Source organism: Mauremys mutica, chromosome 4, assembly GCF_020497125.1.
Source record: "Mauremys mutica isolate MM-2020 ecotype Southern chromosome 4, ASM2049712v1, whole genome shotgun sequence".
NCBI lineage: Eukaryota > Metazoa > Chordata > Testudines > Geoemydidae > Mauremys > Mauremys mutica.
This window is the reverse complement of record NC_059075.1, coordinates 161,363,830-161,385,633: the sequence shown is the minus strand read 5'-3', so window position 1 is coordinate 161,385,633 and position 21,804 is coordinate 161,363,830. Positions and strand designations below refer to the sequence as shown.

At 57.1% G+C, this 21,804-nt stretch overlaps 1 protein-coding gene across 1 annotated transcript; it reads right to left on the bottom strand.

Moving 5' to 3' along the window:
- Positions 1 to 899: 899 nt before the first annotated feature.
- On the bottom strand, positions 900 to 21,568 carry LOC123369226 (serine protease 53-like). The gene is made up of 22 exons (XM_045014582.1): positions 21,508 to 21,568; positions 13,576 to 13,602; positions 12,035 to 12,203; positions 10,580 to 10,860; positions 10,301 to 10,467; positions 9,895 to 10,111; positions 9,546 to 9,696; positions 8,978 to 9,237; positions 8,669 to 8,832; positions 7,625 to 7,856; positions 7,222 to 7,281; positions 6,683 to 6,739; positions 6,240 to 6,356; positions 5,697 to 5,756; positions 5,252 to 5,311; positions 4,735 to 4,791; positions 4,190 to 4,249; positions 3,745 to 3,801; positions 3,115 to 3,171; positions 2,571 to 2,627; positions 1,948 to 2,004; positions 900 to 1,057 (listed from the first exon to the last, which is right to left on the bottom strand). Exons 1-22 carry the CDS (start codon positions 21,548 to 21,550, stop codon positions 1,014 to 1,016), a joined length of 2,454 nt encoding a protein of 817 aa, XP_044870517.1. The 5' UTR covers positions 21,551 to 21,568; the 3' UTR covers positions 900 to 1,013.
- Positions 21,569 to 21,804: the final 236 nt, after the last annotated feature.

The following is a 21,804-nucleotide window of genomic DNA, read 5'->3' as shown; positions in this document are numbered from 1 at the left end:
GTGCTGAGCTGCAGGGGGCAGGGCAGGGGGCTCGGTAGGGGGCGCTGTGCTGCGGGGGGCAGGGCAGGGGGCTCAGTAGGGGGCGCTGTGCTGCAGGGGGCAGGGCAGGGGGCTCAGCACGAGGCCTTGTATTGCAAGGAGCGGGGCGGGAGGCTTGATATGGGGGCAATGTAGAATATGAAATACTTTGAATTTAAACTCTAGATTGAAGCTCGAAGCCCTTTGCTGAGGTTAGTGAATCCGTTTTTTATTATTGTTTGAACACTACTGCAAACACCTGACTGTGCTATGATTAACAGTATTCCAGTCACTTTAAGCCATTGTATCACCCAAGAACACAACAATTTCCTCCAGGCAATATACGCAGACGAGGCAAATGAAACCCAAATTGGGGTGGTAGCGGGGAAAACCCAAGGTCACCACTGTGTTGACAATCAGACTTCGGGTGCAAACGTCGCCTCTGGTGTGCTGTGAACAAAGCTAGGACCCCGATCTCGGTTGGGGTCTGTGCAGCGCCCAGCACAACAGGGTCCCTGAGCTGTCAGGCGCCCGGTGCGACGGGAGGCCCCCGATCTCGGTCAGGGTCTGTGTAGAACTCGACTGGGGACCCCCAATCTCGGTTGGGATCTGTGCCGTGTTCAGCACAATGGAGTCCCCGATCTCAGTTAGAGTCTCTGGATACTATTGTAGCATAAATAATAATAACAATAATAATAATTAATAGGCAGTTAAACAAAAACGTTCCTCCCCAGAGCCAGTTGCATTGAGGCATCAGACAATGTCATTTCTAGATCCATAGGATGCTGGGTTCTGCTGGGTAGGAGATCCCACTGGGAAGGGCTCAGAACACAAATGAAGGCGAGTGGCTTCTCTCGTGCCTGATTCGACATCTCAGCAGCTGGGACCGCACAGGAAATAGACAGAGCTGCCGATTAGCACGTGACAATCTTCCACTGGGTGAAGCAAACAGACGGAGCATGGGGGGAGCAGAATTCTCTTTTGTGGGTCGGTGGCTAAGAGACATGGTTCTTTCCTTTGTGTTCCTTCACTTTTTTTCCTGCGAAAGTCACCAGAAAGACAACAGGCAGTGAGTACATGGGGTATCTTTACCCATGGTTAGGATGCTTTGGTGGATCCCAAAGCACTTTGGAAGCTGCACACACAGGGATCACTGGCTTGGCGCTGAGATGCAGCCACCTCTGGGGTGGAGTTGCAGGGGAGCAGCTGCGCAATGAAGTGGCATGGGGACGGCTCGCCTGGCCCTGAGATGCAGCCAGTTCTGGGGCGGGGCAGCTGGGGAACAGCTGCACACAACGCAGCACAGCGATAGCACACCCGGCCCTGAGATGCAGTCGCCTCTGGGGTGGGTGGCCGGGTACTGAGCTACCAGCACACAGTTTAATACAGGAAGAGGAGGTGACCCTGGTATCCAGCTGAAAGTGCAGGGGGGAGCGAGGGAGGCAGAGCGAGGGATTCGGCTAAGACACCAGAATGAACACGTGGATTAAAGCCGAAAGTGCCAGAGATACTGCACTGAACATTGCCAGCACAGCGCCCCCTAGTGCTGCATCGCGGCCATCCCTGCCTGCCAGGGGACAGCGCCTCTTTTGAGCCTCCACCCCGCTCCCTGCAGCACAGTGCCCCCTAGTGCCACACTGAGGCACTGGGGCTAGTACTGACTGCCAGGGGAGAGGGTCCCTGCCTGCTCCCCGCAGCACAGCGCCCCCTAGTGCCGCACGAGAGTGGCTGGAGGTGGCAGAGCTGGGCTCTGGCTGGCTTGGCGGTTGGCAGGCAGGGTGGAAGGTTGGTCCCAGGAGCTGGGAGGTAGCTCTGGTCGGGGAGGCAGATTGCAGGAGGGGCAGGTCGCTCTGCGGTGAGACCAGACATCTGTACACCCCCAGACTTTAAGGGGAGTGAAAAGGGGGCCTCAGGTGCTAAGGGACTCACCTTTCCCTTGTTTGGCACCACCGGGTGGCACTGGCTTCTGCCCCTTGCCACTGGAACCTGCAGGAGAGAGAGAGAGAGTCAGTGAGTGTCTCTGCATCACCCACATGGGTCCCTGCAGCACAGCACCCCCTAGTGCATCACTGGGGCACAGGGGCCAGGAAAGAGCGCCCCCTACTGAGCCCCTGCCTTGCTCCCTGCAGCATGGCGCCCCCTAGTGCATCACTGGGGCACAGGGGCCAGCACCGACTGTCAGGAAAGAGCGCCCCCTACTGAGCCCCTGCCTTGCTCCCTGCAGCACGGCGCCTCCTAGCATCGCACTGGTGCATTGGCATCACTCTGACTGCCAGGGGAGAGCGTCCCCTGCTGAGCTGCATGCACTGTTCCCTGCAGCTCGGCACCCCCTAGTGCTGCACTAGAATGGCTGGAGGTGGCAGAGCTGGGCGCTGGCTGGCTCGGTGGTTGGCAGGCAGGGTGGAAGGTTTGTCCCAGGTGCTGGGAGGTAGCTCTGCTTGGGGAGGCAGATTGCAGGAGGGGCAGGTCGCTCTGGGGTGAGACCACACTTCTGAACACCAATTGCACTGCCTGGGGAGTGGAAGAGTGTCCTTGGGTATTTGGGGACTCACCTTCCCCTCGTTTGGCACAACCAGGTGGGACTGACTTCTGCCCCTTTCTGCTGGAAACTGTAGGGAAGAGAAGTATAGTCAGGGAGTGTCTCTACTAAGTCACCCAAACTATTCCCTGCCGCACAACGGCCCCTCATAGTGCAGTGTGGCGTTGGGGGTCAGCATTGGTGGTGAGGGGAGAGTGCCCCCTACTGAGCCCCTGCCCCACTCCCTGCAGCGACGGCCATCCCTAGTGCTGCACTGGGGCATTGAGACCAGCACTGACTGCCAGGGGAAAGCGCCCCCTACTGAGCCCTGCCCCACCACCTGCAGCTCGGTGCCCCCTAGTGCCACACTAGAGTGGCTGGTGGAGGCAGAGCTGGGCTCCAGCTGGCTTGGTAGTTGGCAGGCAGGGTAGAAGGTTTGTCCAGGTGCTGGGAGGTAGCTCTGCTTGGGGAGGCAGATTGCAGGAGGGTCAGGTCGCTCTGCAGAGAGACCACACTTCTGAACACCCCTTGGACTGCCCGGGCAGTGAAAAACGGGGCTCAGGCGCTGAGGGACTCACCTTCTCCTCGTTTGGCACAACCGGGTGGCACTGGCTTTTCCCACTCTCCACCGGAACCTGCAGCAGCAAGAGATATAGTCAGGGAGTGTCTCTGAGTTACCCACCTTGTGCCCTGCAGCACAGCGCCCCCTTTCACTGCAAGGGGGCATTGGGCTCAGCATTGGCTGCCAGAAGACAGTGCTCCCTACTGAGCCATCTGCCCCAATCTATGCAGCACAGCGCCCCCTAGTGCTGCACTGGGTTATTGGGCTCAGCACTGGCTATGAGGGGAGAGCGCCCCCTGCTGACTTGCTCTGCTCCATGCAGCACAGCGCCTCCTACCACCACACTGGGACATCAGGGCCAGCACTGACTGTCAGGGGAGAGTGCCCCTTAATGAGTCCCCCACTCCCTGGAGCACAGCGCCCCCTAGTGCTGCACTAGAGTGGCTGGTGGAGGCAGAGCTGGGCTCTGGCTGGCTTGGCGGTTGGCAGGCAGGGAGGAAGGTTTGTCCCAGGTGCTGGGAGGTAGCTCTGGTTGGGGAGGCAGATTGCAGGCGGGGCAGGTTGCTCCACACTGAGACCACACTTCTGAAGACCTCTTAGACTGCCTGGAAAGCGAAAAAGGAGCCTCGGGTGCTTAGCAACTCACCTTCCTCTTCTGTGGCACCACCGGGTGGCACTGGCTTTTCCCACTCTCCACTGGAACCTATAGGAGAGAGAGGGATAGTCACTGTCTGTGCATCACCCACATTGTTCCCTGCAGCAGATCAGTGCCCCCTAGCACTGCACTGGGGCTCTGGGGTGAGGCCTGACTGCCAGAACACAGCGCCCCCTACTGAGCTCTTGCTCTGCTTCCCACAGTGCAGTGCCCCCTAGTGCCACACTAGAGTGGCTGGAGGTGGCAGAGCTGGGCGCTGGCTGGCTTGGCGGTTGGCAGGCAGGGTGGAAGGTTGGTCCCAGTTGCTGGGAGGTAGCTCTGGTTGGGGAGGCAGATTGCAGGAGGGGCAGGTCGCTCCGCACTGAGACCACACTTCTGAACACCAGTTATGCTGCCTGGACAGTGAAAAAGTGTCCTCGGATGCTTAGGGACTCACCTTCCCCACGTGTGGTACCACCAGTAGTTGGCACTGGCTTTTCCCCCTCTCCACCGGGACCTGCAGGAGAGAGAGACGGATAGTCAGGGCGTGTCTCTGAGTCACCCACATTTTTTCCTGCAGCACAGCGCCCCCTAGTGTTGCAGTGGGGTATTAGGGTCAACACTGGCTGCCAGGGGAGAGCACCTGCTACTGAGCCATTACTCTGCTTCCAGCAGCACAGCGCCCTCTACCGCCACACTGGGGTATCAGGGCCAGCACTGGCTGCCAGGGAGAACCCCCGCTACTGAGCCCTGCCCCACCACCCGCAGCTCGGCACCCCCCCCCCCCAGTGCCACACTAGAGTGGCTGGAGGTGGCGGAGCTGGGCTCTGGCTGGCTCAGTGGCTGGCAGGCAGGGTGGAAGGCGTGTCCCAGGTGCTGGGAGGTAGCTGTGGTTGGGGAGGCAGATTGCAGGCGGGGCAGATCTCTGTGCAGTGAGACCACACTTCTGAAGACCCCTCAGACTGCCTGGGCAGTGGAAAAGTGGAAAGCTGAGGGACTCACCTTCCCCTCTTGTGGTACCAGTGGTTGGCACTGGCTTTTCTCCATCTCCACCGGGACCTGCAGGAGACAGAGGCATAGTCAGGGTGTGTCTCTGAGTCACCCCCATTGTTTCCTGCAGCACAGCGCCCCCTAGTGTCGCAGTGGGGCATTGGGGTCAGCACTGACTGCCAGGAGAGAGTGCCCAGTACTGAGCCTTGACTCTACCGCCACACTGGGGTATCAGGGCCAGCATGGCCAGCCAGGGAAGAGCACCCCCTGCTCTCCCCTGCCCCACCCCCTGCAGCTTGGTGCCCCCCAGTACCACACTAGAGCGGGTGGTGGAGGCAGAGCTGGGCTCTGGATGGCCTGGCGGTAGTCAGGCAGGGTGGAAGGCTTGTCCCAGGTACTGGGTGGCAGCTCGTGTTGGGGAGGCAGATTGCAGGAGGGGCAGGTCGCTCCGCACTGAGACCACACTTCTGAACACCAGTTATGCTGCCTGGGCAGTGAAATAAGTGTCCTCAGGTGCTTAGGGACTCACCTTCCCCTCTTGTGGTGCCACCAGTAGTTGGCACTGGCTTTTCCCCCTCTCCACTGGAACCTGCAGGAGAGAGAGACGGATAGTCAGGGCGTGTCTCTGAGTCACCCACATTGTTTCCTGCAGCCCAGCGCCCCCTAGTGTCACACTGGGGTATCAGGGCCAGCACAGGCTGCCAGGGAAGAGCACCCGCTACTGGGCCCTGCCCCACCACCCGCAGCTCGGCACCCCCTAGTGCCACACTAGAGTGGCTGGAGGTGGCGGAGCTGGGCTCTGGCTGGCTCGGTGGCTGGCAGGCAGGGTGGAAGGCGTGTCCCAGGTGCTGGGAGGTAGCTCTGATTGGGGAGGCAGATTGCAGGCGGGGCAGATCTCTGTGCAGTGAGTCCACACTTCTGAAGACCCCTCAGACTGCCTGGGCAGTGGAAAAGTGGAAAGCTGAGGGACTCACCTTCCCCTCTTGTGGTACCACCAGTAGTTGGCACTGGCTTTTCCCCCTCTCCACTGGGACCTGCAGGAGAGAGAGGCATAGTCAGGGCGTGTCTCTGAGTCACCCCCATTGTTTCCTGCAGCACAGCGCCCCCTAGTGTCACAGTGGGGCATTGGGGTCAGCACTGACTGCCAGGAGAGAGCGCCCAATACTGAACCTTGACTCTGCTTCCTGCAGCACAGCGCCCTCCACCGCCACACTGGGGTATCAGGGCCAGCATGGCCAGCCAGGGAAGAGCACCCCCTGCTCTCCCCTGCCCCACCCCCTGCAGCTCGGTGCCCCCCAGTACCACACTAGAGTGGCTGGAGGTGGCAGAGCTGGGCTCTGGCTGGCTCGGCGGTTGGCAGGCAGGGTGGAAGGTTGGTCCCAGAAGCTGGGAGGTAGCTCTGGTTGGGGAGGCAGATTGCAGGAGGGTCAGGTCGCTCTGCAGTGAGACCACACTTCTGAACTCCAGTTATGCTGCCTGGGCAGTGGAAAAGTGTCTTCAGGTGCTTAGGGACTCACCTTCTCCTCTTGTGGTACCACCAGTAGTTGGCACTGGCTTTTCCCCCTCTCCACTGGAACCTGCAGGAGAGAGAGACGGATAGTCAGGGCGTGTCTCTGAGTCACCCACATCGTTTCCTGCAGCCCAGCGCCCCCTAGTGTCACACTGGGGTATCAGGGCCAGCACTGGCTGCCAGGGAGAACCCCCGCTACTGGGCCCTGCCCCACCACCTGCAGCTCGGCACCCCCTAGTGCCACACTAGAGTGGCTGGAGGTGGCGGAGCTGGGCTCTGGCTGGCTCGGTGGCTGGCAGGCAGGGTGGAAGGCGTGTCCCAGGTGCTGGGAGGTAGCTCTGATTGGGGAGGCAGATTGCAGGAGGGTCAGGTTGTTTGCAGTGAGACCACACTTCTGAAGACCCCTCCGACTGCCTGGGCAGTGGAAAAGTGGAAAGCTGAGGGACTCACCTTCCCCTCTTGTGGTACCAGTAGTTGGCACTGGCTTTTCCCCCTCTCCACTGGAACCTGCAGGAGAGAGAGGCATAGTCAGGGTGTGTCTCTGAGTCACCCCCATTGTTTCCTGCAGCACAGCGCCCCCTAGTGTCGCAGTGGGGCATTGGGGTCAGCACTGACTGCCAGGAGAGAGTGCCCAATACTGAGCCTTGACTCTGCTTCCTGCAGCACAGCACCCTCTACCGCCACACTGGGGTATCAGGGCCAGCATGGCCAGCCAGGGAAGAGCACCCCCTGCTCTCCCCTGCCCCACCCCCTGCAGCTCGGTGCCCCCCAGTACCACACTAGAGTGTCTGGAGGTGGCAGAGCTGGGCTCTGGCTGGCTCGGCGGTTGGCAGGCAGGGTGGAAGGTTTGTCCCAGAAGCTGGGAGGTAGCTCTGGTTGGGGAGGCAGATTGCAGGAGGGGCAGGTGGTTTGCAGTGAAACCACACTTCTGAACTCCAGTTATGCTGCCTGGGCAGTGAAAAAGTGTCTTCAGGTGCTTAGGGACTCACCTTCTCCTCTTGTGGTACCACCAGTAGTTGGCACTGGCTTTTCCCCCTCTCCACTGGAACCTGCAGGAGAGAGAGACGGATAGTCAGGGTGTGTCTCTGAGTCACCCACATTGTTTCCTGCAGCCCAGCGCCCCCTAGTGTCACAGTGGGGCATTGGGGCCAGCACTGACCGCTGGGGAGACCACCCACTACTGAGTTCCTACTCCAAGCCCTACAGCACAGTGCCTCCTAGGGTGACTATGGGGCATTGGGACCAGCCTTGATGGCCATGAGTGAGCAGGTAGCCCCCTGTGCAGCACCCTGTTTTTCCTGTCTGGTCTCCCAACCGACCATTGACCTAGCCCCACCCTGCTTAGCATGGGCACCCAAAGGAATTGCGATTGCTGTCTGGATCACCCCTTACTTGGAGTAGGCTTCATTGGGCATCTGTCCTCTTCTACGACCACTGGAACTGGCATGGGCTGCTTGGCAAAGTAACCATCCCGCGTGATGTCCATGATCCATTTCTCGTATGCTCTAACTTCTGTGTACACCCCGGGATGGCTCTTCCTCCCACAGCCATTGCCAAAGCTGGAGAGGCCAGTCAGGAACCAGGTGCCCTTCTCATTGCAAATCAGAGGCCCCCCATCATCGCCCTGAAGAGTCAAGAGCAAAGGGACAACTGCATGAACTCCAGAGGGGATGGGTTCTCAGGGCCTGTTGGACAGCGGATATTCTGGGCCTTCCCCAGGGAATGGATGCATGAGGAGATGTCCCAGAAATTCAGTGGAACAGTCCTCCTCCACGAATGACCATGAGCTACCCCAGTGCACAGTGGGTCAGAGGTTGCACAGACCATCTCTGCACCATGGAGAACCGTGGTGTGCTACATCCATGCCCAACCCAAGGCAGGATGGATTAGCCACGGACAATAGGACCATTCACCCTGGAGAACCAGGACATGCTGGATCCATCCCCTATCCAACACTGGATGGCTCAGCCCTGGGCAAAATAGGACACATGGGTACCATGGACAGCTCCAGAGGAACGAGGCTGTGCGGAAAATCTCTCTGACCCAAAAGCACGGAGCTCAGCAATGGCCAACAGAAAATTTCCATACCATGGACAGTGCCATAAACCCCATGGACTGCTGGGCATATGCCCCCCGAATGCCCCGGTTCAGCCCCAGAGGATATGACACTTCAGAACCATAGACAGCTCCAGAGGTGCCAGCATCTAGATTCAAGTGATCAGCACACTGAACGTCCAGAGCATCTGATAAGCAAACGGGGCAGGGGTGAGATGCGGGGAATGGAAGGGCTGCCAGAGCCAGGCCTTTGTGTGGAAAATGGGGGGAATGTCTCCATTGACGGAGCCATGGAGATCAGTCCTTCAGAGCCAGCTGTTGTGGCTGCCCAGATGTTCTGCAGACCCGGGGGCCATGCTGTGCATTGGATGGCTCACTCACCTCACAGCTGGTGTTCGCCTCCTGTTGGGCAGCACAAAGCATGTCTGGGAGGATGGACACTGCCTCACCAGCTGAGCTGCTCTGGTTGTAGGCGCAGTTACAGGCGACAGGTCCCATGAGATCCACCTCCATGCCCTGTAGTGACTGCGGTGCGGGTGCCCGAGCTATGGAAACACAGAGACGTTGTGTTGGAAGTTACCAAGCCCTACCCCTTATCCCACCCGCTGTCCCTTGAGCCCTCCAGTTACCGCCTGGGGGCCAGATCGGAGTCGGCCCCCGGGGGGGAAAAGCCCCCCGTGTCCCACCTACCAGTCTCCCGTCCCCTGACCCAGCAGGTGCTGCCAAGCTGGAATCGGTGTGTGTCGTAGGGGAGGCAGACAGCCCAGATGTTCTCCCCAAACACCACTGGCTTGGCGAGCATCAGCAGTGCGATGTCAGAGCCCTCGGTCATGTTCACGTAGGCTGCGTGGAGGATGAGCTTCTGGAGGCCTCTCTCTTCTTGCCAGCGTGACTCTGCCCCCTCCCGCTGCTCACCCAGGAGCACCTTCCAGTCTGCGGGTTCCTGCCGCCTGCAACACACAGGGGGTTACTAATCTGTCAGGGCAGGGAGCTGGGAGTCAGGACTTCAGGGTTCGATCCACGGCTCTGGTAGGGGAGTGGGGTCTAGTGGTTAGAGCAGAGGGGGATTGGCGGGGGGTCAGGACTCCTGGGTTCTATCTCTGGGAGGAGAGTGGGGTCCAGAGGGGAGCTGAGTAGGGCACACATTATGGACAGTCATTCATCTCTGATAGAGACATGGATACCCTGGGATGTGTGACACCTCTCCCTCCCTCCCCAACCCCTGCTGGGTCACCCCCGCCTCATGCCCCTCACTCACCCGATGAAGCAGTGAGCGGCCGCCAGCACCCAGCTCTCGGAGATCAGTGCTCCCCCACAGACGTGCTGCCCCCCAGATTGTAGGCTCACGTACCAGGGCCACGGCCCCTTGGCAGTGACACTCAGCTCATGTCCCTTCAGCTTCCCGCAACCTGGAGAGATTAGGAGTCAGTAGCCTATTACCAGTCCCCCACCCTGGGGCTGGATCGGAACTAGCGCCCCCTAGAGGGGAAAGCCCCATGTCCATTCCCCACCTCCCTGAGCCAGCCAGTCCCCTGCCCTGTGGCCAGATCAGAGCCAGCGCCCCCTAGAGGGGAAAGGCCCCATGTCCCATTCCCCACTGGCCGTACCTCTGCATTTTCCATGGTCGCTGCTGAAGGGGGGTGGCACCGTTTGGACAGCGAAGGAGGCTCCCCCGGTGTGGTTCTGGATCCAGCCGGTGTAGGCTGTGACCTCGGTCAGCAGGATGGGGCTGTGGGGCTGGGCGCAGCCCACTGAGAAGCTCATGATCCCAGCCTGGAACCACGTCCCGTTCTCGGAGCAGGCCACCGGCCCCCCGGAATCACCCTGGGGAGGGATGGGCAGGGAGATTCAGGGCTGGGGAGCCAGGTGTGATCCCTTTTCCGCCTCTACCCCCCTCCAAACCAGGGACAGCCCCTCTGTACCCCTCCCACAACCCATCTCCTTCCCCTTCCTTCTCTCCAACCCCTAGCCCAGCTCCCCCCCCCCGAACCTGGCACCCCCTTTCACTCTCACCTGGCAGGGCCCCTGGCCTCCACTCTGATACCCGGCACAGATCAGCCCTGGCCCGGCAGGGCTGGAGAGCTCCTTCTGGCGCAGGTTATTGTGGATGCAGTTGCAGGTCTCTGCACTGAGCAGGTCCAGCTCCACCTTCTTGAGAGGCTTGGGGGGTGGGAGGGTCACTGCGGGGAGGGAAAGAAGAGGGGTCAGTGCCCTGTTGGGGATGAGCATACCCCGGGTGGGCAGGGGGCTAGATGTCTCCATGTTTGCCAGGAACTCTCCCCTCTCACTCACTGTCCTCCTTCACCCTGCCCCAGCCGGTGGCCCAGCACTGGGACCCGAAGGCGAATCGGTGGTTGGGGTAGGGCAGGCAGATGGGGCCTACGTCACGGCTGAAGGAGACAGGTTCATCCAGCCGCAGCAGGGCGATGTCCAAGCCCTTGGTGTAGTCTTTGTACTGCTCATGGGTGATGATCTGGGACACGTTCCGCACTACACCCTGTAACGGGCCACCATTCAGCTGCAGACGCCCCAGCACCACCTTCCAGGCGGATGGGTCCTTGGTCGTGTCTTTCCTGCAGGGGGATAAGGGACAGGGTGTCATTACTGGGACAGGGAAATGCTGGGTTCTAGACCCTGCTTTTATAGGCTTATTGCTCTGTTGGGGGTACTGAGTTCTAGGCTTGTCCCAAATTGTACACATATATCTAGATTGCTTCCTGAGTCTTGGTGATGCACTTGGCTCTAGATTCCCTGTTCTGGGGTTATTGAGTACGATGCACTCTGCTCCAGATTTGTGACTCTTGGTGGTGTTCATCTTTTTAGCTGCATGGTTCTAGACTCGCTCTGGAGTGCAGTTGTAGATTCATGGCTCTAGGTTCATTCTAGATGATGCCTGCAGACCTAAATTCATGGCTCTTGCTGGTGCTCACTCTTCTACCTTCATGGTTCTAGACCAGTTCTAGACAGTACATAAAACTATATAATTGTGGGTTTAGACTAATTCTAGATGTTATATACAGCATGAGGTTCTTTGCTTTGGTTTGTACATATTGTTTTAGTTTCCTGCCTCTATGTTTGTTCTAGATGCTGCATGCAGCTCTAGATTCACTGCTTTTGATGGTACACACCTTTCTAGATGTATGTTTCCATTCTTTACAGATTATACATACATATCTAGATCCACAATTGTAGTTGGTGCACAGAGTTTACATGCCATGCTCTAGGCTCATTCTAGATGCCATGCATGGTTCTAGGCTAATTGCTCTGTACTCGAAATCCTGAACACCATTCTAGATGTTGCAGATGCTTTAGATTTCATCTCAGGATGATGTACTTCTAGACTAACGTCTAGAGTCTCCAGTGTTGGTGGTCTGAGAAAAGGTCACGTCTAGTATTGTAGATGTAGGCTGTCTATTCTGGGTGGTGCACATGGTTCTAGCTTTCTTTCCCTAGGCTATCAAATAGTCCCGGATGTACAGCTTCAATCTCTTTAATCTAAGTGTAAAATACAGTTCTAGATGCACAGCTCTCGACTCCATTCTGGAGACCATGCTGGGTTCTAGAACAGCTCTCTGCCTCTGGATAATGTGTGCACTGTTCTAGACTGAGAGATCTGGTGTCCATGGCTATAGATGAGCAGCCCTGTTACTCTCAGCACTAGAAGACACACACAGTTCTAGCTGCCCCGGTCTAGAGGCCATGCTGACATCTGTCTCCAAGGTTCTAGATCTGAGGTTCTAGACTTACCCGATGAAGCAGTGAGCAGCTGACAGAATCCATTTGTCACCGATCAGGGTCCCTCCACACATGTGCTCCCCGCGGAGCTGCAGGCTGGCCTGCCAGGGCCACTCCCCTCTCAGGGCATTGACCCCACCGACGATCCGGCTATAGACTCTCTGCTGGCCACAGACTGGTCCTGTAGAGAGCGGGGAAATTAGTTATCACATAATATTCCTACCCCATATATGGAAAAAAACAGAGAGGGAGCTGGTTATTCCAGGAGGGGAGTGGGGTCGAGGGGGTGAAAGCATGGGGAGGCTGTGTGTGTGTGATTATGTGTCACTGCTGTTGTGGGTGTGCGTGATTTTGTCAGCCTCATTCTGCAGACTCTTGTGTGGGTCTCACTGTCATTACATCCCTGGTGGCATGAACGAATTCCATGCAGCTGGATTGCACTGGACTGACAAAGTCTCTGCAGCATCTGTTGCATGATTTACAAAACCTTCCTTGCCCATCAGCCTGGGACTCTGGAGCCTTCATGCAAATGTTGCAATGGTTTTACTTGTGTATCTTATTACTATAGACTCATGGAAATGTGGGGCTGGAAGGGACCATTTGAGGGCATCAAGTCCAGCCCCCTGCACTGAGGCAGGACCAAGTAAACCTAGACGAGCCCTGATAGATGTTTGTCTGGCCTGTTCTAAGAAACCTCCAATGACGGGGATTCCACAACCTCCCTCGGAAGCCCATTCCAGAGCTTAACTCCGCTGAGAGTTAGAAAGTTTTCTTCTAATTTCTAGCCTAAACCTTCCTTGCTGCAGATTAAGCCCATTGCTTCTTGTCCTACCATCAGCGGACGTGGCGAACAATCGATCACCAGCCTCCGTACAAGAATCCGTAACATATTTGAAGACTGTCAGGTCTCCCCTTAGTCTTTTTTTTTCAAGGCTAAACACGCCCTGTTTTTTTAACCTTTCCTCATAGCTCAGGGGGTCTAAACTTTTCCCAGGTTGTTTGCTCTCCTCTGGACTCTCTCCAGTGTGTCCACATCTTTCCTAAAGTGCAGTACTCAGAACTAGGCACAGGCCTCCAGCTGAGGCCTCACCAGTGCTGAGTAGAGGGGGGATAATGACCTCCCGGGTCTTCCATACGACACTCCTGCTCATACACCCCAGACTGATATTAGCCTTTCTTGCCACTGCATCACATTGTCGACGCATATTCTCTCTGGGATCTGCTCTAAGCCCCGGGGCCTTCCCAGCGGTGTTACACCTCGCCAGTTATTCCTCATTTTGTAGCCACGCATTTGACTTTTCCTTCCTCCGTGCTGCACTTTGCGCTTGTCCTTATTGACTTTCCTCTTGTGGATGTCAGACCGGTGCTCTGGGCATTGGCTCATTTGCAGAAGCCTATTGTGAAATGCAGAACCAGAGCCGCCGTTCCTACTCCCCACCCACCCCAGCTCCGGGGCAGATGGAACCAGCCACTCAGGAGCCTGGAGGAGGGCAGCCAAAATCAGGCGCCTCCTGCCCCACAAGTTCAGATCAGAGGGATGTTGGGCTTCCTACCTGCTGCCGCTGCTCCTTGCTGGAGGCCTGTAAGGGAGAGAAAACAAGGGTGAGGACCCTGTGTTGGTAGCCTCTGGGGGATGATTTCATCTGGAGGGAGGTGCTGGCTCAGCAGGCCCCAGTATCTGACTCCAGGACAACCCAGGCCCAATATGTCCAGTGGACTTAGAAAGGAGAACTTACATTTCTGAGGCATCATCTTCTGTGGACTAGAGCTCACGGGTTAGAACAGGGATGGGCAAACTATGGCCCGCGGGCCGGATCTGGCCCTTCAGGGCTTTGGATCCGGCCCGCGGGATTCCCCCTGGTGGTGCTGCGGGCCCGGCGCTGCTCTCAGAAGCAGCCCCCGGGCCGGGATGCAAAGGGCTCCATGTGCGCACGCACTTCCTGGAGTGGCGTGGGGACAGGGCAGGCATGCAGGGAGCCTGCCCTGGCCCTGGTGTGCGCCACTGCCACCCCGGAGCCACTTTAGGTAAGTGGCACCGGGCTGGAGCTCAAACCCCTCCTGCCTCCCACCCCCCAACTTCCTGCCCTAAGCCCTCTGCCTGTACCTCGCACCCCTCCTGCACCCAACTCCCTGCCCTGAGCCCCTTTCTGCACTCCTGTGCATTCCAACCACCTGCCCTGAGCTCCCTGCTGCACCCTGCACCCCGTGCACCCCAACTCCCTGCCCTGAGCCCCATCCTGCACTCCGCACCCCTCCTGTACCCCAACTCCCTGCCCTGAGCCCCATCCTGCACTCCGCACCCCTTCTCTGCCCCAATCCCTTGTCCTGAGCCCCTTCCTCCACATCCCGCACTCCAACCCCGCTGCCCCGGCCCTGCATACAATTTCCTCACCCAGATGTGGCCCTCGCCCCAAAAAGTTTGCCCACCCTTGGGTTAGAACATGAGGGGCTGGGAGTCAGGACTCCTGGGTTCCATCCCTGGCTCTGGGAGGACCATGCGGGCTAGTGGGTTAGAACATGAGGGGCTGGGAGCCAGGACTCCTGGGTTCCATCCCTGGCTCTGGGAGGACCATGCGGGCTAGTGGGTTAGAACATGAGGGGCTGGGAGCCAGGACTCCTGGGTTCCATCCCTGGCTCTGGGAGGACCATGCGGGCTAGTGGGTTAGAACATGAGGGGTTGGGAGCCAGGACTCCTGGGTTCCATCCCTGGAGCTGGGAGGACCATGGCGGCTAGTGGGTTAGAGCATGAGGGGTTGGGAGCCAGGACTCCTGGGTTCTATTGGCTCTGGGGAGGGAGTGGGTCTGGCGGAGGGAGTGGGTCTGGTGGTTAGAGCAGGGGAAGGGAGTCAGAAGGACACCTGGGTTCTATTTGCAGTTCTCAGAGGATAAAAAGACAATAGACTAAAAAATAAAAGGGTCTAAAGCCCAAGGACACGTAAGGGGATGGGGGGGGATATAAAATCGTTTAAAACCCAACAAAATCACCTGGGTGAAAGAGAAGGAAACTGTTTTAAAAAAGTAACAAGCAAATATTGGTTTTGTGCTTACAAACACGTAGGGCTGTGCGCTAGGGGACACTCTCTCCTGGCAGTCAGTGCTGGCGCCAATGTCCCAGTGCACCACTAGGGGGTGCTGTGCTGCAGGGAGCAGGGCAGGGCTCGGTAGGGGGCGCTCGCCCCCGGCAGTCAGTGCTGGCACCAATGTCCCAGTGCAGCACTAGGGGGCGCTGTCCTGCACGCTCAGTAGGGGGAGCTCTCTCCTCACTGCTGCCTCCCAGTGTGGCACTAGGGGGCGCTGTGCTGCTGGGAAGGGGGGTTCAATAGCGGTGTTGGGGTGTTAATGTGAACAGCGACTGCACTTTTCCTGGCTCGGTCCCCTCTGGACTCTCCTCTAGGAAGCTCTCATCTCCTGGGGGGAGGTGCCTGAGCCATGAGACCAGTTCGGTCTGGCTGTCTCATGCGGGTGCAGTCCAGGGGGCACGGTGCTTCTCTGCCAGCGCTGGGATTTCCCTGGGCCCATCTAGCTCTGTAGCCTGCCTGCTCCACCAGTGAGCAGTGATGTATCAGAGGAAGTTGCCAGCTCCCCACTCTGTTGCCCAATGTCTCTTGTGCCATGGTGTCTGACGGAGAGGAAGCTCTTCCTTCCTGTTCCCGCTCACAGGCAATTCCTTTCTGCCCTGGAGCATGGGAGTGGGATGACTCCACCAGCAAATCCCCTACAGGCAGCAGCTTCCCCTCGGCCTGACGGAGCCCCGTGGGCTATGAACTGCACGGGGGTGATGGACAGTCCTACGCACCCCCTATCCCCCTAATTTGTGCTCCCCCGCAGCCCGGCCTGCATGCCCAGTTGGCTGTCAGCTTGAGTTTCACTCCAGTGCAATCCTCTGATGCATCAGCAAAGCAATTATAATAGGGCACTATCATGAAGACTGAGGCCAATTATTTCAAGTGCTCCAGTATCCACAAACAGACTCCGACTGTCTTGAAAACTGCTGCACCTCATGAGGCTGCACGGTGGGGTATTTGAGGTCATCCTGAAACACCGCCCCCTAAAAATCACATGACAGCGACAACTTCCAGCTTTTACCGCTTTGTTTGTGCACGCCTAGCGGTGCAACGGTGGCTCTCATCAACCTCAAAACCGATCTCCCCCCGCTAAGGTTGGATCTCAGCTCCTGCCCCCTTTGGGGAAGCAAGAGTGACAAAAGTTCTGGCTAAATGTTAGCTCTCCAGCGTGTCTGGAGGCCAAGCAAGGAAACAGGGGAGAAAAACTCTTTGGAGTGTGCACAGCAGGATTTGGTGACTAGTTGTGATGGTAAACCTCATCAGCACCCACATGCTTGGAGCCTGAGTCCTGCCTTCTGCAAAGGCTATTTTTGGTAATGTTGCCTAGAGACCAAAGTTCCTGGTTTCGGAGTTGATATTTCAAAATTCTGGGAAATGGCACGCAGGAGGAAGCAGGTTGCTTAACACCAGGACAGGTACTCCTAATAGACAGTCCTAGTCTAAGGACTGGCATACAGTTGCTATTGACCAGGATCCTGTCCTCAATCAAAGCAGCAACTTCAGCTGATCATGGAAAAGTAAACCCCCAGATTCCAGCTGTCTGCAAGAACTCATCCAATCTGCACGAACCCAAGGACTGTCCTGATTGCTTTCACCCCTCCCCGGGCTGTAGTTCCTTGGAAAATGGTGTTCCAAAGGGTCGGCCCCCTTGCTCATGCTGTCGTGGCAGAGAATTGCACATGCTCTTTTTGGATCCAACTTAGTCCAAGGGCGCGGCGCCTGAGTCATGCTTCTCAGAACCTTGCCTCTCTCCTCGATTTAATTAAAATGCCTTTCCAGCGAAAAGCTTGCGACATAGAGACTCGGGGCCTGCACGTGGATGTGAGAACACCTCGAAAGAGCAGCTCTCAAAGCAGAAACTTTGGCAAAACTCCCCCAAACAAGTCTCTGCAGAATGATGTTAGATAAGGATGCTGATAACTTTGGGGAGGGTGCAGAGAAGACCCGTAAGAATGATTAAGGGATGGGAAAACCTGCCTCAAAGTGAGATGCCCGAGGAGCTCAATCTATTTAGCTTAACAAAGAGACAGTTAAGAGCTGACTTGGTCACTGTCTATAATGACCTATGGGGCAGGGGGAGGGAATATTTGATAATGGGCCCTTCAATCGAGCAGAGGAATTTAATCAGCGAGGGGAATTTAATCATTGGAACAAATTACCAAGGGTGGATTCTCCATCCCCGGCTATTTGTAAATCCAGATGGGATGTTTTCCTGAGAGATCTGCTGTAGTTCAAGCACAGAAGTCCCACCGTCAGGCTACATCTACACTACAGTCGGGATTGACGCTCTGAGATTGATCCACCGTCGGTCGATTTAGCGGGTCTAGTGAAGACCTACCAAATCGACAGCAGATCGCTCTGCAGTCGACCCCTGTACTCCACCCCCAACGAGAAAAGTAAGGTAAGTCGATGGGGGAGTTTCTCCCGTCGACCCCCAGCAGTGTAGACCCCACAGTAACTCGACCTAAGGTACGTCGACTCCAGCTACGTTATTCACGTAGCTGGAGTTGTGTAGTGTAGGTCGACTTACTGCGGTAGTGTAGACATCAGACTCTACGTTCTAGCGGTGTGGAATCTATGAATGCAAGTAATATGCCCCAGTGGTTCTCAAGCTGTAGTCCGCAGATCACCGAGGGGCCGGCGGATTATATCTAAGGGGTCCACAAAGACTTAAACTGACTGAACAGAATTCACCACTATGTACACAGACAATAGATTTCCCAAGGGGACCGCAGCTCCATTTGACACTTTGTAGGGGTCTGCAAATGAATAAAGGTTGAGAACCACCGATGTACGTAACACATGTTCTCAGAAAGCTGACAAGGGCAGGACTGAAACTCTTAGCACACGGGCGATACTCAGATATGCTAGCCGCAGCACGTCATCTCCAGCCACCTGGCTGTGTGCATTCTGGTGTCCAGCAAAGCCCCAATGTGGCTGCACCACAAACAACTTTCTCTGGCTCATCAAAAGTTCTTGGGCTTTTCCTGTCTACCTGGCCAGTGCATCTGAGTTGAGAGCATTGTCCAGAGTGGTCACAATGGAGCACTCTGGGATAGCTCCCGGTGGCCAATACTGTTGAATTGCATCCACACAACCCTAAAGTCGACCCAGCAGGGTCGATTTCAGTGTTAATCCCCACGTCGGGGAGGAGTACATACATCAATTTTAAGAGCCCTTTAAGTCGACAAAAATGGCTTTGTCGTGTGGACGGGTGCAGGGTTAAATTGATCTAACGCTGCTAAATTCGACCTAAACTCGTAGTGTAGACTAGGGCTTGGAGCTCCAACCTTTACTCTCATTAGGCCTGTCGGTGCTGGGCACCAGCTGAGATCGATGCTGAGCAGAAGAGGTCAGTTTGGAGGTGGATCAGAGCCATTGTTTAAGCCCCGGGTGCGGCTGAAAAAGTTACAAGAACTGTAATGAGCTCAGTTTACTAAGCTTAACAAAGAGAAGGTTTCAGGGGTGACTTGATACTATGCACCTACACGAGGAACAAATATTTGGTAATGGGCTCTTCAGTCTAGCAGAGAAAAGTTTACCATGATCCACTGGCTGGAAGCTGAAGCTCAGTAAATTCAGAGTGGAAATAAGGTGTAAATTTTTAACGGGGAGCGTAATTAAGCATCGGAACAATTTGCCCAAGGTCGTGGTGGATTCTCCATTGCTGCATTTTTTTGAACCAAGATTAACTTTCTCCGAGAGATCTGCTCTAGGAATTATTCGGGGGCAGGTCTCTGGCATGTGTTCTCCAGGGAGGTCAGACTAGATGATCACAATGGTTTGGGAATCAGCGAATCCATCCGCCATTAACGGGAGCCGGAGTTGCATTAGGCCACTGGCGAGGGCTGGGTTTTCATAACGGAGGGAGCTCAGGGCCGTGGGAAAAGGGACCAGGGAGGAGATCGCGTGAGAGGCAGCTGGGAGTTGGAAGCCTGGAACCAGAACCAGAGCCAAGAGGGGGCTAATGGGGCGGGGGGGGGGAACTGGAGGGAGATTTGCGGGGGCTGTGGAGAGGATCTGCAGGCAGGGGAAGGCTCCTGCCACAGCCCCTGCCGAGGGGAGCTGGCAGGGAGTCTGTGCTGTGTGATAAGAGCCAAGAAGACCTGTGGAGGCAGGAGGCTGAGTCCCAGCAAGGAGCCCCGAGGAAGAAGGGCAGGGGTGGGAAGGGAGCCTGGGAAACCCGGGGCGGGACAGTTAGAAGGCAAAGACTCCAGGAGATGGGGCAGGCCTGAAAGTGAGCTCAGGGCCGAGCTGAGACCGAGGGGGCCCCGAGGCAGCGGGAGATGCGGTGAGCCCCGGGCAGGGCTCGGAGATGGACCAGGAGCCGAGTGGGAGCCGGAGTAAAGGCGCTGGGATTTCTTGGAGTGATCTGTGTTGACGAGCCGGGGGCCTGAGGAACTCCCAGGAAGAGGAGCAGAAAAGGCTGGAATATGGAGCACTGTTTGGTGTGGGTTTGGGAGTGGAGTACCCCAGAATTAAAATGGGACCTGGCTGTGATTTGGGAGCCAGGGCTCCTGGGTTCTCTCCCTGGCTCTGGGAGGGCAGTGGAGTCTAGTGAGTTAGAGCAGGGGGTCTGGGAGCCAGGACTCCTGGGTTCTGTACCTGGCTCTGGGAAGGCAGTGGGGTCAGGTGTGTTAGAGCAGGAGGTCTGGGGCCAGGACTCCTGGGTTCTCTCCCCAGCTCCAGGAGCGGAGCAGAGTGGTGTGTGGTAGGGGGTGGGACCCTGGGAGTCCTGATACACCCACCATTCCAGTTCTGGCCGTGCACCAGGGAATCTGGTGCCAGGTGCATTGGAAACAATCTTGCAACCCTGCCCTGAGCTGAGCACTAATTTGGAGGAAGCCGTTGAGGGCACTTTATACACTTACTCAGAAATGGCAAACAAACAGGGGAGTTTCCTGTTCAGGGTAACAAGGATTTTCCCTGCAACCCAGCTCCGCTCCACCCCAAATGTAAACAAAAGCCCTCAGCAAATAGCCAGCACTGTCCAATGCTGACCCAGCCTGGCCTTTCCTCTTTCCCCAGGAGTGGGTCTCACCTCATCCCCAGGGACAGCTGATATCTCCTCCCTGCTGCTACTCAGTGCTCCCTCTTACTGCTGGGTGAGGATGGGCGAGGCTGGATTCACCCTGCACAGGAGGTGTCTGCAGGACTGGGAGTCTGGATCAAGGCACTTTACACTCCTGGGTTCTAGCCCCATTTCAGGGGGTGGGTTAGAGCAGGGGGTGCTGGAAGCCAGGACTCCTGGGTTCCATCCCCAGCTCTGGGTGGGGCGGGGAGTGGGGTCTCATGGGTTAGAGTGGGGAGCCAGGACTCCTGGGTTCCATCCCCAGCTCTGGGTGGGGCGGGGAGTGGGGTCTCATGGGTTAGAGTGGGGAGCCAGGACTCCTGGGTTCTATCCCCAGCTCTGGGAGGGGCAGGGCAGGGAGTGGGGTCTCATGGGTTAGAGCGGGGAGCCAGGACTCCTGGGTTCTGTTCCCAGCTCAGGGAAGGGAGGGGAGTGGGGTCTAATGGGTTAGAGCAGGGGGGCTGGGAGCCAGGACTCCTGGCTTCTATTTCTAGATCAGGGAGCAGAGTGGGATGTGGTAGGGGGTGGGACACTGGGAGTCCTGATACACCCACCATTCCAGTTTTGGCCATGCACCAGGGAATCTGGTGCCAGGTGCATTGGAAGCAGTATTGCAACCCTGCCCTGAGCTGAGCACTAATTTGGAGGAAGCCGTTGAGGGCACTTTATACACTTACTCAGAAATGGCAAACAAACAGGGGAGCTTCCTGTTCAGGGTAACAAGGATTTTTTCCCTGCAACCCAGCTCCGCTCCACCCCAAATGTAAACAAAAGCCCTCAGCAAATAGCCAGCGCTGTCCAGTGCTGACCCAGCCTGGCCTTTCCTCTTTCCCCAGGAGTGGGTCTCACCTCATCCCCAGGGACAGCTGATATCTCCTCCCTGCTGCTACTCAGTGCTCCCTCTTACTGCTGGGTGAGGATGGCCAAGGCTGGATTCACCCCGCACAGGAGGTATTTGCAGGACTGGGAGTCTGGATCAAGGCACTTTACACTCCTGTATTCTATCCCCAGCTCGGAGGCAGGGTAAGAGCTGGGGAGGCTGGGAGCCAGGACTCCTGGGTTCTCTCTCTGGCTCTGGGAGGGCAGTGGGGAGCAGTAGTTGGAGCATGGGGGGCTGGGAGCCAGGACTCCTCGGTTCTATCCCCAGCTCTGGGAGGGCAGTGAGGTCAGGTGGGTAGGAGCTGGGAGCCAGGACTCCTGGGTTCTATTCCCAGCTTTGGGTTTGCAGGTCCTGTCACCATCCCCATCCACACAGTAGCTCGGTGCCTAAATCAGTCTAGCCACAACAGATCGGCAAACCACACCAACCCCCTCCTGCAGCCAGATTTCCCTCCCGTCCCGTGACTCACAGATCCCGATCAGCAGCAGTTGCCGAAGGCTGAGAGATTCCATCCTCCGTGGGCCCATCTCCTGCGATCCTCCTGTGCCTGCCTCCTAGGCACGGTTGTTTAAATACACCTCGCACCTGCCGCCCCAGGTTGTCACGCCCGGGTGCACCTTGCCAGAATTACACAATGAGGCATGCGTGTGCGAATGGGTTACTCACTGCCGCTGCATCAGGGCTTTCTCTGCCCCGTGGGCTTGTGACTGCTCCTTGCTGAGCTGCGCCGGAGTCACAAACACAGGGTCTTTCTGCCCCTTCCTTG